A 16,055-nucleotide genomic window follows, 5' to 3' on the forward strand; every position below is an offset into this window, starting at 1 on the left:
GAATTGTCTGTTCTTGTATATTTAGGAATAGGTGGAGTTTCTTTCCAACACTAAAGAAGTCTTCAGTGTATTGATGGTGGGAATATGTGCTAATACTCCATTAGGTATGCCTGAGACCTCACAGATTGCACTAACCCTTATATAATATTATCCTAATATCTTTTTGTTTCTACTGTCAATAAATAGCTGGAGAAGTATTTTAAAGGACTTTTCTGAATAGTTTAGTGTGTTCTTTTTCTATTTTCAAAACTGTTCTGAAACTCTGTTAAATCAGTTTGGTAGTTAGAACAGCAGGCAGTATGAAATGTTTATTTTTCACCATGTCATTTGCACTGTTGACATACCCCCTTTCCCAAGTAGCTGTAATGTACAAAGGATCTCTGAATAAGCCTGATGACTTCAGAAAGTGACAGGTGAAAGTTTCTGTACCTCTGTAATTTCTGCCTTCACTACTAGTAAGAATAAAACTAATTTCTCATCTTGTTTGATGCTTGCCAGACTTGGTCACTCAGCAAGACAAGACATAAAATAATCCCACAATATACGGTCCAAGGTATAAACAATAAGGAATACATTAAAATGCCATTTAAAACAATTTCCTGAAGCCCAAGAATATGGGCTTACTACAAAATAATGTAGTAAGTTGTATGTGTTGAGGGTTACCTCTGCTCTGTTATACTCTCATGTATGCCGGGGCATGAATGTGATAATATGTTACAGAAGTGCATCTAAGCAAAGAGAAATTTTTAAAAAGACAGGAGTTAGAAAGGAGAAAAAAAAAAAAACAGGAGAGGAAGGATCTGTTATGGGATACTGATATATTAGATTTCTTCACTCAAACTGTACAACTAGAACTGGTGAGTTTATGGATATTCTGGAGAAGTGGACTGTTATAGGAATAAGTTGTTTCTTGAGGTAATGAATCTCCCTACCACAGAGTTCACAATATTGCAACATACAAACATCTTGGGCCAATGCTTTGACAGGCCAATATGTCTGTACTGTATGCAACACCAGTGTTTGTCTTTTGCCTTAATTTCATGCAAGGCACAAAGGAGAAAAGACAGGAGCCCTGCCTATGAGTCACTCACAGAAATTCAACTCCAACTCTCCAAGTCACACTGAGTTTTCAGTAGTGATGTGACTGCTCAGGCCAGAATAGGGATAGAGTAGAGAACCTTGCATCCAACACAGCAGCGTTGTGCAGATTTTCACAGAGCACACTGCATCCTAAATGCACAAAGTAGGGTTTGTATGAGCAAATTGTCTTTATCAGAAACGAAATACTAGTGACTGAATAAGTTTCTGTAGATGGTGAGGCACAGAGCTGCCATGCTGAGGTGAACGTGCTGCTGTTGACATGGGCAGCTCCATGAGTAGTAGATGCTCAGGTGAAGCCACCTCCTGCACACCTGCACAGCCTGGCAGTGTGCTTGAGACTGGCTGGTACTTCCACAGCCACCTGGACTCGAGGCACATTCTTTTCACTGCCATAGAGAGAAGCAATTTTTCTTTTAAAATAGGCAATTTTCACATCCCCTTAATATATGAAGACATAGCCTGTCTTTTGTATGGCAGAATTATTTCTGTATGGCCTGTCTCATTTAAAAATAAATCATCTCTGTTATGAAAAGGCTAGAAGAATATCCATCGATTTGACAGCTTCTAAAAATCTTTCCAAATCAATTCACTGGCAACAAAATGAAGGGACAACTCATTTCCATGGTGATGCTGACTGGATCACTCTAGAGCAGCTGAAGAATGAATCCTGACCTGGGTGGGTGCTGTTTAAGTCTGGTAATCATGCAAGCAGCAAGTACTCCTTGTGCTGGATGACCATAAAAAAAGCTTATTTTCATTCATGTTTCTTTTTTTTTTTTTTTTTTTTTGCATTCTTTGGAAGCAGCAAAAGCTCTCTAGTGGGTATTATTCTGTAAGGAAGTATGCAAAAATGTGTGGAACTGAAGCTGAAAAGGGACCTGCTCTTCCAAGAGCATTTGTCTTCTCCCAAATTCAGTAGTTGGTATGGTTTGTTCTCTAGCCCAAATCTACTTTGAGAAAAAGTTAGCTAGAAAAGGTTACTGAACTGACGAGAGTTTTTCTTCTTTCAATAAAATGTTTTATCACTTCCAGTGATCAATGAAATTCTGAATTGTCATTTCCTGACATAAGGAATGATTTTCACACTTTTACATGAGCTTATACATAGATACTGGAATTCCATTATGATGCTTAATATAATGCTTTAAATGTTTGCTTTGAAGATATGCATAATAATCATCCTTAATTTTAAATAAATTGTTTACAAGATCTTTTATTTTCCTTTATTTAAAATAATTTACTAAAATAATTTACTGATAGTTATTTCTCTGAAGAGTTACATGAAATGACTTGCTGGTTATGTTCCCTTTCACATACCTTACAGTTAGATGACATCTTCTTGTAGTATCTTTATTCTTAGAATGCTTTATTTCTCATTTAGTTCTCATTTAGTCGCATGATTTGGTCCTTGAATGGAAATACATTTGACTACACTAAAATGTGAGCGTACTATGTACCTGTAGAAGAGTCTTATATTAATAAAAGTAGTTTCACTCTTAACACAACCTCCACCAATTTTTTTTGGTTTTGTTTTAAGCTTTGCTAGAAAATATGTTTTGTTTCATTATCATTCATCTAAAAGTCTTAACATTGATGTAATTGTCAAATTAATTAGTAATTCTGCAGTGGGCACAGTTTAATAAACAATGACAAAACCAACCCAAGACATCCAAATTATTGCCGTTTTTGCAAATAAAATTAATCTTTTATTTCCTTCAGCTTTTGAAAGATCTGTCCCTCTACATAGTCCTTTCCTAGCAAGCTGAATTATCTATAAGATGCACTGGATTTATTATTTGACAGATCCTCAGAGTGGAGAGGAGAGGCAACATTGTTGAAGCTTGGGCATTTTGAAACTCATAGTACTCGAGTAGGAATCTTAGGATAGTCAAGAAAGACAGGTCTCTCACAGGTGCACCTCCTCAGGCCAGTTTCATATTGAGTTAATTCCACTCCCTGTGATTAATCCCATAATTTTTTTTGCACACTCATTCGTTCCCACAGTAACCTCACTTGTCGAGGACCAACACATTTGTAAGAGCTTGTCCATTTGGGAAACAGAGTGTTTGATGTGATTCTAGAGCTTCTAGACAACAGCTATGGTCAGCTACAGGGAGAAACGAGAGAAGGATTTGTCTGTGCCCCTCACAATCAGAAATGTGTAGTGTTGTTATTGACTGATGAATTGTCCCTTATAAAAAGTTTTGGTGGCTTTGCTTCAGAGCTGCTGCTGTGTTGAACACAAAAAGGCCATTAGACTTAGGAGATAATTATAATGAATGTTACATGTTTTGAGTAATTTGTGGAGCTTTCTAACCTTGGGACTTGTTTGACCCAGTGAAGTCATAGTTTTTAGAGCAACAGGCTGTGTCAAAGTGTATGCATGTGATATTTCTAAAATGGTTCAGCTTGTTAAGTGCCCAAATATGCAAGGTCTCTGAATTCTTTGCTGTAAAAAGGGGTTGAATGCAGGGTAAGATGAGCAGAAACCTGATTTTGGATATATGCAATCCTGGGAGACATGGTGGTACAGCCTTTAGCTTGAAGTTTGAAGGATAGGTTGCTAGTTCTTGAATTGCTTTATTACACTTGGCATCTCTAGTCAGACTATATTGGTGTATGTAATGCCTTAGATCAATTTATATTATATTTATTATATTTATTATATTTATCATATTTATTATATTAGGGTATTGCTCTGAACTAGTACTGACTAAAAAAGGCTGCCATCTGCTTTTTGAATAAAGTGATCGTGTCATCTTTTCCATAAACTGTAATTCAATGTTCCATGTACTGGAAAGAGCCATTCTTGCTTATTTCTTTTTCCTTAATAATATCAAATTATAGAAACAATAGTGGTTTAGATCCCTCTTGTATCTGCTATTGCATAGTAACTTTGGTGGAAAAGACTAAACAGAAGTGGGTGGTGGATCAAAGTCTATTGTCTGTGCTAACATGATGCTGTCTTGGATAACTACGTTTTCTAGAGAAGGTTAATACATTCAGTGCAAATCAATAAAGCACGGAATACAATATTATATGGAGAGTTTTCTAATTAACATTGGATATTACAAGGATTAGAGGAAAAATAAGGCAGGTAACAGGTGGCTGTAATTGAGGTGACAGTGGGCTATGCAGAAACAAGCAAGAGGTTAATGCTGCTTTAACTGTTGACACTGTTACCAGACATGTTTTGATGAAATTAACTGATGAACTGAAGTTAAGAGAGAGCTTCAATCACAAAGAGGCTTCAGAGATTGGACCAAAACAAGCAAATGACAATGAGGGCTGAAATAATAAATGTTTAATGACCCAGATGGTACATCAGTCCACATCCTCTCCTTTGTTGACAAGCAACAAATATCTCAAGTCTGAAGGGCATGGATTGAGTAACAGGAATTTGAAAGTATAATATGATTATGAGAAACCAAAAGTAATCCTGAGATACATTGGGAAGATCTCCTAGTAGAGAGGAAACTGCTGATGTGTTTTTGGGGAGCGCTGTGTGGTTCTAAGTGCCTCTATTCAAGGCTGACAACTCCAAACTGATGAGGCAGAGGAGACCTGCAAGGCTGCCTGTCACATTGGTGGTCCTCTTCAAATATGGATAAGAGTTCTGCTTCTTTGTACTCATTGTGCATCTGATAGCACTCTGAGTGCACTGAGGAGAGGGAAAGGTCCTGAAGCTGAAGAGCTCATTGTTGGCACAAATGGACATAGTCTTAATAATTAGCAGCTGAAAATCTCAGAACCTCCTTCTTGTTAGAGGTTTTCCTGAAGCAGAACAATGAAACAACGGGCAGCAGATGGGCCAAGGCCTACCCTGAGAGCAGGCGGAAGGCTTCTGCTGGGACTGGAAGTGCTGATACAGGAACAGCTACCTGTGGTGTCCCAAATCCTCCTGTGAAGTGTTGAATAAACAGTCATGTCCAAGTCTTTGTAAAGGAAAAGAACAAAAAGCCATAGCAGTTTCCAAATACTGTTGTGATATGTTCAGCCAGGATGTTGAATACTACATGGAACCAAGGAGTTGGCTACCCTCATCGCCTTACAGGGTAATCTGAGGCTGATGTATCAGGCTGCTGTAGGAGGTCACAGGTTTATTTTCCCTCTCAGCAAAATAATTTAATTTTGAAGAGTGTCTTGTACATTCATCGTCACCACGCTGCTTTCAATCATTCATGGTTATTTTTTCATTCTTCCTCACATGTGTGTTGTGTTTTTTTCTCTTACAGAACAGTTCGTGTCTGGCTGAAGAGAGACAGTGGACAATACTGGCCCAGCATATACCATGCAATGCCATGTAAGTATAGGGAGATGTTCAATATCTACTGTGGATTTGCAAAATGGCTTTTCTGGTTTTGATGAAGCTTCATGCTTATGGCCATTTGCAAGCTTACTTCCCTGTATCAAATGTTATTCTTGAGCAATCCTCTTGGTAGCAGTGAAGCTTTACCAAGTTACATGCTAATGCTTCTGAGAAGCATCACAGATTACAGCCATAAAAGGATACAGACATGTTAGCAAGGGATGAGCATTCAATGCAAACATAGATTTTAAAATGTGAGAGCTCAAATTGTAGTCTTGCATTCTGCCTCTAATGGAGTCCATAAAGCTTTGTAAGTCTCCAGTATAAATCACTCTGCCCTTCCTACTGTATGTGCTCTGTCCATTAGAGTGTAATGGTAAATGGTTTTATTTGGTAAGAACTTAATATTCCATGGCAGCTAATATGATAGAGAGGATACCAGACAGGGAAGGCAGCTCTTCCACTTTAGAAGCAGAATCATTTTACCTGTGCAATTAAATGTGGGAAACCAAATTTCCATGATGGATCCCTCCATTATGATCTGCTCTGTCTCCTCTCCCAGAGACAGTGTTCATGCTTTGAGAAACTGCAGATCAATGTCCATTTTTCTAAGAGAGAGTTGAAAAAACAACAGCCCTTGCTGTTTGCTGTAACCCCTGTGTTGAGTGCAGGAATATAACTTTGTAGGTCACCAGAGTCAAGCATATGCTAATGCTTTTCAGTCAGCTTCAATCAGATGTGCTGGGTTAGCCTGTCTTTGGAAAGCTTGTAAAGCTGACCTTAAATCCAGATTGGGGAGCACGTATCGGGTCTCATGGAGTTATTCGTACTGTCTGGAGGAGGAATTATTTTAAGCTAAGATAGGTAGATTTGGAAGAGACATCTGTCTCCATGATAGGTAAAATATTTAATCGGTGTCATTTTATTACAACAACATCAGTTTGGGACTCTTGGACAGCCATAGTATTTGCCTGTTTTATGAAAATACTTATTTGGTAGGGAGGAGGATTCCTCATCTTCCTTTGGTGATGGACTAGCTCATAAAAACACATCAATCCTCAAAGGTACTTTCTGTTCAAGATTTTGCACAAGAAGGTATTAGGAACTAGCTAATGATATAACAGTCTGTGGAGTTCTGTCATGATCACTAGCAGTGGCTTGAGTTCCCTTGACCTGTCCTAAGAGGTTTGCTTTCCCCAGCCAGAGTGTTATGAAATGGCTTTTCTAGCTATTTGGCATTGATACTTCTCTTTTTCCATGTGGTATTTTTGCATACATTTGCATTTTTGAATCTCATTAGGTTCTTCTCTGGTCTTAGCAAAGCTGTGTTATTGCCAGTAATAACAGCTTCAGCAGAAATGATGCAGTAGATCCAATTCCACTGAAGGGGGACTATTTTAAAGCTCCTTCATAAATTTGAGCACTGGACAGTGCTCCTTCACTTTGAAGGCTGGTAAGCTTTTGAGGCATGAGATATTAAAATTATGCTGTGTTATTCAACAATTTCAAAAATGATCAGGTATAATTAACAAAAGAAACAATGGAAATTACATTATCAGCCATGCCTTTAAGCTTGGAAATCACAGAAAGGGCTCTGAGTCAGCATCTGCACAAGTCTGGAAATGATAATTTTGTCTGTTGGTGCTGATCACCTTTTTGATGGTGATCTGCTTTGGATTCATACTGGGTTTTGTTATTTAAAGAGCAATGACTGCCCAGACGTTCTCTATGTAAAAATGTAGTAGGCACAATGATGCCTTTGTGCTGCTTAGCAAGCACTGAGTCGCAGTCCTACCTGTAGATACCCCATTAACATGACCGTGACTATGGTGATGTGTGACCCAGTCTATTCTATTATTTGATATCAGGTAGCCTTTATACCCGAGTTTGCAGTCTAGTCCCCTGGGAGATGAGAAGGATGAGGAGTTGGGTTGAGTCAGTGATGTGCTTTGGTCAACTTCTGCACCCAAATAGGGTCATCAGTGCATTCTGAATGTGAAAATCATTAAATATCTGGAAAAAAGTTAAGATTGTAGATCTCTTCTGAGTTTAGAGGTAGGGGAAAGCTTTATGTCCTGTCTGTGGCTGATTCTATGGTCCAAAACTTCTGAACAACACAGTGGCCACATTTTTGATCATCATCTCTAGGCTATGAGAAAGAAAAGAGTTCTAGCTGGAAACCTTGCTAACACATTTCCTTGACACCAGTGTTGTCTCAACAGCTGATCAACAACAGACCTCTATGGACATGTAACCCTGGTTAGATATGTGCTCTTGATTACGTATGTGTAGTGACCAGGGTTAGATTTGTGACTTTTGGGCACAGGGCAAAAAAAACCCCACTTAGCAGACATAAATTTGTGAAAGGTGAAGGAATTGTAGTCAAGAGTCACGTAGGCTTTGCCAGTAAAAAAAACTCAACAAAACTAAAACAGAAAACAAAACTATACCAAAAGGCCTAATGCAACCAAAAAAACTATTACAGATGTGGAAGGAAGTAAAGGATTTATTGTACTGGGGAACAATGGAGTATGCAGTCTTTGAGGCAGATAATACACTGCTTGTCTTATGATGGTTTTTGTAACTAACATTTTGCTTTGAACAAGAGGGTGAAAAGACTGCAAAGCAAAACATGCTCCTTTGGTCTTAAACTGTGTCACGTTTAGGCACTTCAAAGGTGGGGGTCCCTGAAACTGCAGGTACAAAGTCTGTCTTTCTCTTCTGCTTCTGTCAGCTTCTGATAAAGGTGACACACTCTTGAGAGCATGAAGTATGTAATTGGGCTTTTCCTCCATATTTCATTTTTCTAAAGGCAAAAATCAGTGTGTATTTGCCCTGTATTTAAGACTAAGACTGCAGCCAGACTTCTGCATCAGGAATATCCTGTTTGTCCTCTGTAGCAGTTCAGGTCAATCTTTTTCCAGTCTGAAATCCAAATCATAGCTAGGTACTGAATTAGAGAGCCCTCAGGCTGCTGCTATGTTTCCTGAATATGTTTTTAAAAGGGTCTCGAATATCTCAGAAGTTTAAGGTTACAGTTTTTTATTTTATTTTTATCTGTTCTTTTTCTTCCCCTCTTTTTAATGAGCCCAAGTGCTTAAAAGTACCTGAATGTCATCTTAATTTCACCAGAGTGTAAGCTGCTGCAGTCTTGTTACAACTGGCACCACTGAGTACATCAGTGTAGCTGGTGTGGACATAATTTTAGTGCTGACATAAAGATTTTTCTAAGTGCACATGTTCCTGAAGGGTTCCCTTGGGAAAATGATTATAGAAAAATAAGTGTCTTTATACTTCTATGACTGTGTTACACACGGGTCTGGAATTCAGAAATTGCTTCTTTTGTAATCAGATCGTGTCAAGCAATTGCTTGCCATCATTTGCTTCTGAAGTGTTTGGAAAAAGCATACTTCAAATAGCTAATTTACCTGAGACTTCTCTGTGAGCTACTCATTGCCTTCAGAGATACTGGTAGCTCTTTTAATGTATGCACAGTGTCCACTATTTAAAAGCTGATGTGTAGAATATGCCTGTTCTGGCATTTAATGCCTTTAAAATTATTTGATGTTTATTCTGCTTAGAACTGGGGGGGTTCTTTTAATTTTTTTCTACAGCTCTTATTCTGACACAGGCATAGAAGCCTCAATATAATTGTAATGCACAGCCTTTGGAAGGGATGATTCCAGTTTGCCTTTTCTAAGGGAGAGATACAGAAAGGAGCAATTTTGTCACTGTTACTAGGCCTGATTTAATTGTTTCCTTTCTGTCAGTTTCCGTGAACTGAAGCCTTTTCTTTGCTTCAACTCAGTCAACCCTTCCAGGAAAGAAATAAACTGAGGTGCCTGCCTGGATGGGGATCTGAAGGGTTTTCTGTTTGTCGTTACTTGTCCTTCAGGAAACATTTCAAGGGGGAGTCAATACTGAAGGTGGAACAAGTTTTATTAAACAGTCAACATTGACTCTTCTCTTGTTCTTCATATAGCTTTGCTGCCAACTAAACTAGCAAGGAAAATTTGCTAAGATATGGGCTGTTTAGTCCTAAGTGAGACATTACACAAATTGAGAATATACTGGATTACAGTACTGCAAAAGAAAGGACTCCAAGCTTGTTAGTAACACAAACATGCAAGCAATCACAACAGAGAGTAGAAACCAAGAGGGGGAGAAAAAAGCAGAACTAAATGTGCATCTGACTGTACTCTATATTTATCATAAGAATATGGTTTATAAAGCATTCTTACTGTTATCCTAGTTGCAGTTGGCAACTGAGCCTGAAAAATAATTCCTGAAGGTTTCTGTTGGGACAGCAGGATTCCCAGCTGCATGCTGCTGTGTTGGGCAGTAAAAGCAATCCCTGCTTTCTAAATGTAACTTCACAATTTGTCCATTAAATCAAGCACAGCTCTTGAATTCTTGCAAGGAAATTCTGGTTTTACCCTTGATACAAACCCTGCCAGATCCTTGAGGGTGCATACTGTGAGTGACTTCTGTGCAATTGAAGAGTAAATCCTGATGTTTATTACAGTAATATCAATGTAATCAAGCAATGGCTAGTTTTAGATACAAACTTGTATTTCAGCCATAATATGTGATGCTGTCATAGTGCTGTCAGTGATGGAATTAGGGTAGGGGATAGTTGAACTCAGTCCTTAATATTAGCTGATGTGTTGATTCCTACTGGGGAACTTTCTTACTGCAGGTATAAGATGCAAGCCTCTGACATAATACAGTGTTTTGTTTTATTGTCAGAACAGCTCTGGCAAATGTAAAAAACTAAATTATTCAGCTAAGTAATCTCTCAGACTTCTACTGAAATGTCAGGTGTCTCTTATATCAAAGCAGCACCATTGCTCTTATATGAAATGCCTGTTTACAGGCAACTAGTAAGAAAAAACATTAAGGAACTGGAGCAAGAAATAGCTATTTTTCCATGTCCTAATAGGATCGGGTCGAATGAATTGCAAGAACACTATTATTTGATGTGTGTCTATTGGAAGCCTCAAAATGCTGCACAGCATCATAAAGCATGTTAGCTAGTTTTAGGCTTTCCAGAACTTCAAGAGAATGAGAATCGCAGTTTTGTTAACTTCATCAACATGTTCATTTTTTTCAGCTCCATGTTCATGCATGTCTTTTAACCCGGAAACCAGAAGGCTGTCCATAGGTCTAGACAATGGTACAATCTCAGTAAGTACATCCAAAGATTTCTAGTTGAAATGCTTCCTTTTTGAGAAGTATGTGTGTGATGTTGTGGTGAGAATATTTTTGCTACTGTTTGAGAGACAGACTCTTTAATGCTAGTTGAGATTCTGTAGTGTAGAAAATGTTAGATTTATTAAACATTTTGTTCCAGCTGCCATGAAGAGATTGAGTGGGTTTACAATATTTATTAAGCAAGTCAACAAACTGTCCTAATTTGCATATCCCTTAAAAATAACACAGAAAAACAGCTGTTGTTTTATTAAATTTAAGTGACTTGTTAATTATATGATACCAAAGTTTTCTGAAAGCAGCAATTAAGAGGGGGAAAAATCCATCTTCTCAGAGGCAGAAGGTGGATTTCTGCTCCATATCTAGCTGTTTTTCCAAACTTCAGAGTTCAGATTTTGTTTTCCTCTCCCTTCAGAGAAGTTGTTCCTAATTGACAATGAGGTTGCTGGGAGATTTGGTTCATTAACTTTTGAGATGCATATGTGTGGAAAGGAAGTGGGATATTAAAAGAAGTCTATGTCTGTTAGATCTATGAAATAGAGTAGCAGTTGACCTTATTAATTGGATTTTTCTTGTGGGATGATGAATGAAAAGGTATATCACTTTGAAAGAGTGGAAGAGTCATGGGTCAGAGGTATTTGTCACCTATACTTCATCAATAGACTTCTCTTCCAGTTAAGATCATTTTACCATCATTTCAAATTTTTCTGCTGTTGTCTCTGCCTTATGGGCCTTATAGCTGAGTGAGTTTTTTCAGGCTAACATAAGGGCAGCTGTCTGCACTAAAGCCAGTGTGGTGTTTGGGAAAGGGGGTGTGATCCTTTTAGCTGTTGCCTGTAAGCTCCATCAAAGATGTGAAGGTTTTGACCTATAAAGCTATTAATGGCTACTGGCTGATTTTTTTTGTGTGTCTGTAGAAGATTTTTCCTTTTGTATCTAAGAGATGGGACAGCTGCCAGAGAATTCCCTGCACCTCTGAAATTCTCTCCTTCCCACTCTCTGAAATAGCTGCAATTTGCCAGTCCTACTAGGCACTTTTGTTTTCACCAGGCCTTTGAGGAATGTGAAGGCAACTGTAAATAAGGTATTTAAATACTCTAGCATGATGGGAGATGTGTCCTTTGTCTTGGGGGCATTTTTTTTTGAAGAGTCAGAGGATGCTTCAGAGTAAATGGGGTCAAATATTTTCCATTCTGAAGCTAAAAAAGGTAAATGAGATATGCAGGTGATAAACCTACACGTGACTTCGGGTATTTATAGGTATATATTGCCACGTCTAAGGCAGATTCTATCTGTTGCTAAGCTGAGTTTTTCTTTTCCAAGTCTTCTGGATACAGATATATAGGAAGGGGGAAGTGCTCATCTGTGTTTCTTAATTTAGTCCCCTGTTGCTGCGAGCAGTTGTGTGGTGGGGGAAATGCACTCCACAAACTTGTACAAAGGATGAAATGTTTTCATCTGTAGCAAACCTAAGACTTACTTGTAAGAGAAGCCACAACTATGTGGTAATGTGGTAACAGAAGTGGTGGAGTTGGGAATGGAAAAAGATCAAGAGGAGCCCCATTTTCAAATCCCAGCCAATACTGGGGTGTAGAGAGCATCCCCAGGTACTTGAACGTGGGTTAGGTTACAACCTCCCCCTGGAGAAAAGGATAAATTTTCTTTCCTGGGCACAGCTATGATGATTAATTTAGCACAGGAATACATAAGCAGGGCACATTGACCACAAAATAACAGAACTTACTGCAGCAAGGTGACCTTAGTACCCTTATTTCAATTTTCTCAAAGGGAAAGTACAGGCAATTTGCTTGAGCAGCTTGAAATATTTGGGAATTAGTCAGCTGCTCCACATTAGCACTTCTGTAATGCCCAGCACACTTGTGTATGCTGGGCAAAGGGCCAAAAAAAAACCCAACCAAACCAATAAAACCCTGGAAATTATTCTGCATCTTCACTTCGGGTAGAAAAAAAGGATTCCTTTTAAGGGCTATGAGCTGATAGTCATTGGAATGCCATATAATCTCAAGTGACTTTTTTTTTTTGCAGTGCAAGGAATTACTTTCAGGTGTAAATGGAGATAAGAAAGTGGAATTTCCTCTTTTCATTCTATGTGAAATGTTTGTAAGCTGTATGCATTTTGGTTATATAACCATGGCACCTCAGGAATGTGTATGCTGCATTTTGAGGACAGGCAGCAATGCTATTAGCACAGAAAGAAGTTCCAGCAAAGCCACGATGAAGTGAGCTGGTATGACCACCTCTCTTTGTGAAACAGTGCATCAACTTTTGCTTCTTCAGAGAGGAAGAGTTGTTAATAACTTTTTGTAACTTCTCAACATGAAAGCTGCATAAACATGTGTGCAGCACAGCACACCATTCTCTTGAGTAAAGATTGTCTAACATCTTGCTTGAAGAGTGGTGGCACCTAATGTAAAAAAAAAAGAAAAGTTTCTTTCTCTTTTTTATTTAACACTTTGCAAACCTTTTTTTGAGAAGAAATGGCATCTTAGGAACTGCTTGAGATCCCTTTTTGAAGCCAAAAGACTTTATCCTAGACATAAAATCCTTGCTCTGAAGAGAAGAAAAGGATACTCTAAGGGGTGCAAGACTCTGAAGGTACCACAAGAAACAGAAGAAGGGTCTTCTACTTGCAATAAACAGGAGACTTCCACTGACAAGATGAGACTTCTTACCACATTTCATCCATATGAAAACTCATTTCCTAGATAAACATTAGGTTCTGCAGCCAGTAGAGGAGAGATGAATTGTCTTTGGATGCACCAATGTTACTTTTCCTAGAAACAATTATGAAATGTCATAAATTTCTCTCCTCATTTCTGAGGAGATTGGAATGAGGGATTTAGTTTTTAGGTAGCTGAAGATGAATTAAATTGATCTCTTTTTTGCCGACCATGCTTGTGTCTGTATGAAGTTGTTACACACTTTGAGCAGAGCCACAAGGACAACAGGGCACCAGAATAACCCCTCCAGTAATCTTCCTTGGGGATGGTACATTCTAAGATAAATTAATCTTTGACCTCATCTAATCTTGCGACTGTCTACCGTAAAAAATATTTTGAATACCTGAGACTGAGTCAGGCTCTACCTGCTGATGTAGAACCTTCCCCTTTGCTTTTGTGGGAAGTTTAGTATTTTTTGCCTCAAGAAATGAAATTATATAATAAATAAAGTGAAAATGCTGTCATTATTTATAGAGAGTTTTTCTTCCCAACAGATAGAGATGTAGTGTCTGACAGTAGATTTAAGAGTTTTCATTCTCTTCCATTTCTGAAGCAGGTTTGTTGTTCTGTGGAAGACCTGAGGGTGCAGTCAGTCACTTGTGTTAACTGGATAAAGTCAAGCCTATAAGGAGATTCGTAGTGTGTTGTCAAAATGGCATCATCTATCAAAGAACAGACTGTAAATTCTCCAGGATGGGAACTAGGTTGTGAATGGATAACGCGTAACTAATATATAAAGATTATTAACTCAGAAGTGGATTCAGTTGCTAAAGGAGAGTTCTCTATTTTGGGATATATGTCACTTAGCATATACCTGAAGCTCTGGGAAGGCATGGGTCTTCCTTAGTTCCTGGACCATGCCATCCAGACCTGTGGCCAAGGAATCTGAATTATTTAAACAAGATGCTGATACTATTACTAGGATGAGGTTTTACAGAAGTCTTTTGTTTAAGAGAAGTTGGTGGTGGGTGTATGTGTTTCAGCGTGGGGGAGGTGTGCTACAGAAAAGAACAGCTGAGCCTTTGTACATCAGTGGACAGCTAGATTTTGACAGTCTTCAGGAATTCTCCTTTGTGCTTTGTGAAAACCTTCATGGTACCAAGTATTGTTGTAATAATAAGCTTAACTAAAAGAGGCAAGACTGAGCACTAATGTTTTACATATGGTAAAAAAAGGTAGTAAAGTAGCTCCAAAACCACCTCTGAAGGGCAAAGAGTGATCTTGACAGAAAAGTTGTTTTTAAACCCTGCGAGGAGGGTGTTTGGTTTTGCCATCCTGAATGCTCTGATCTGTCCCAGCCCCTCCTGTGCAAAAGGACTCACACAGGACTCAGAAATCTTTCTCTGTTCTGTTAACAAGCACTGACTGAGCAGTGTAGGTGACCCCAGCTTTTCCAGCTCATTAAGAAGAGCCAGAAGCTGCCTAATGAGAACCGAGCGTCAGCAGCTCTGAGGGGAAAAAAACATCTACGTAGACAAGGATAAAAAACCAGCTTCTGTTGGTACAGTGTTAAAGAGATGTAGTCGGTGTTTTTGTAGTGCAGATGACACAATGTATGTGCAATAGGGCATGAATTTCTTGAGCAAGGTGCCCTGTGCTAAAATACCTGTCTAGTGACGCAACTAATATATTTGGCCTGAAGAGGGAGAGGGCAATAAGCGCAATGGAAGAACATATGAGAGTGTAAGGGGACTGGGGAGACCTGCAGAAAGATTAGAAAATTATCTTTTGCTTTCAAAGAAGAAACTGATATGCAAGAAGTCTTCAGGGAAAAAGAATTATATTCAGCTTATTTGAAACTGTGTTTATCTTGTACTATATCTGGTTTTATTTTAGATGGAGCAGTGTATTTATTGATAGTACATAGCTGTGGTTTATATTAAAGCATACAGTGGTAATCAATACTTGGATTAACCTTACAAACTGCACTTGTTTGATTTATTGTATTATAATGGAGAGATTCAAAAGCCTTTTCAGTCTTCCACTGAAACTGTGGGACTCTTTGGATCACAGAACAGAATGGCCACATCAAGTTTATTAAGAGAAAAATGCAATAAAAGTGAGAATCCAATCCACACTCTACTTCCCACTTGAAGTCACCAGCAATCTGTGTGCCTCTGCAGTCAAAATCAGGAACAGGCAAACTGATGGGAAAGGCAGACATATCCTCCCACCATGTGTTGCAGCAATTAAAGCAATTTCTCTTTAGGTAAAGTTAGCATTTTAGCAAAGGGTCCTGCTTCAAATAGGCTTTGTAGTAAAGCATTTCATATGGTGGTTTAGTATTATTCAGGCAGTGGTTAACAAAAACAACTTCTCTTGTAGGTAGCTGGAAAGACATGGCAGACTTTTAGCTTTCTGTGGTTAGTAGAGTTAAGGTGACCCTGGTATAGAAATCCAGCTGACTTAATTTATTTGTTACTGCTTTTAAGTAACACTCCTCACTGTAGTCCTTAGCTGCTAGGGAAACCTAGTGGGAGAGCAGATTAATGAAAGGAAGATGAAGTAGAGCAATTTAAGAGAACATATTTATAACAAATTTATTAACAGAAACATAGAGCAGAATACATAGCTGCCTCAAATCACTCACAGTTGTTTTTCTGGAAGCTGGGATCTGTGGGTGTTCCACAAATGAGTATTGTAACCTCTCAGCCTTAGTGCCAGGCAGTAGATATGATATGTGTTTGGGTAAT

The 16,055-nt window shown here is 38.5% G+C and overlaps 1 protein-coding gene across 1 annotated transcript in view; it reads left to right on the plus strand.

The window, feature by feature from the left end:
- The window catches only part of WDFY2 (WD repeat and FYVE domain containing 2), a 61,814-nt gene that overhangs the window by 27,073 nt on the left and 18,686 nt on the right, over positions 1-16,055 (plus strand). Inside the window, exons 2-3 of the mRNA XM_085060586.1 lie at positions 5,337-5,404; positions 10,524-10,597. Of these exons, the coding sequence (XP_084916712.1) occupies positions 5,337-5,404; positions 10,524-10,597 (142 nt within the window). The remainder of the gene's footprint in view (positions 1-5,336; positions 5,405-10,523; positions 10,598-16,055) is intronic.

This window comes from Lichenostomus cassidix, chromosome 1 (genome assembly GCF_008360975.1).
Source record: "Lichenostomus cassidix isolate B80296 chromosome 1, HeHo_3.0, whole genome shotgun sequence".
NCBI lineage: Eukaryota > Metazoa > Chordata > Aves > Passeriformes > Meliphagidae > Lichenostomus > Lichenostomus cassidix.